The 609-nt window shown below is 71.6% G+C and overlaps 1 protein-coding gene across 1 annotated transcript in view; it reads left to right on the top strand.

The window, feature by feature from the left end:
- MAN2A2 (mannosidase alpha class 2A member 2) overlaps positions 1-609 on the top strand; it is a 53,939-nt gene that overhangs the window by 9,989 nt on the left and 43,341 nt on the right. Inside the window, 2 exon segments of the mRNA XM_006769602.2 lie at positions 1-99; positions 234-543. The exon segment at positions 1-99 is cut by the window's left edge and continues 24 nt beyond it. Coding sequence (XP_006769665.1) covers positions 1-99; positions 234-543 — 409 coding nt within the window.

The raw sequence follows: 609 nt of genomic DNA, 5'->3' as shown, positions 1-609 counted from the left end.
CCTCCTGACCGAGGCCCGGCGCACCCTGGGGCTCTTCCAGCACCACGACGCCATCACGGGCACTGCCAAGGAGGCCGTCGTGGTGGACTACGGGGTCAGGTGCGGGCCTGCCCACCCCCCCAGAGGAAGGCCGGGTGGGGCAGTTGCGGGCAGGCCGCCTGGAGCCTCGGCCTGCGGGCAGCGTGGGCAGCGTGTGTGGTCGTCTCCCCCACGGCCCCTCTCCTGTCCCCCAGGCTGCTGCGCTCCCTCGTCGGCCTGAAGCAGGTCATCATCAACGCGGCTCACTACCTGGTGCTGGGGGACAAGGGGGCCTACCGCTTCGACCCCGAGACGCCCTTCCTCCACATGGTGAGCCGTCCCGGGCCTGCTCAGGGGGCCCCCGCAGCGTGTGTGGTCGTCTCCCCCACGGCCCCTCTCCTGTCCCCCAGGCTGCTGCGCTCCCTCGTCGGCCTGAAGCAGGTCATCATCAACGCGGCTCACTACCTGGTGCTGGGGGACAAGGGGGCCTACCGCTTCGACCCCGAGACGCCCTTCCTCCACATGGTGAGCCGTCCCGGGCCTGCTCAGGGGGCCCCCTGGCCTGGGCGGTCCCACCCCAAGAGCTTAGGG

The sequence above is a fragment of the Myotis davidii genome, unplaced genomic scaffold (genome assembly GCF_000327345.1).
Source record: "Myotis davidii unplaced genomic scaffold, ASM32734v1 scaffold324, whole genome shotgun sequence".
In the NCBI taxonomy this organism is placed as follows: domain Eukaryota; kingdom Metazoa; phylum Chordata; class Mammalia; order Chiroptera; family Vespertilionidae; genus Myotis; species Myotis davidii.
The sequence above is the reverse complement of the archived record's forward strand: the minus strand, read 5'-3'. Positions and strand labels throughout refer to the sequence as shown.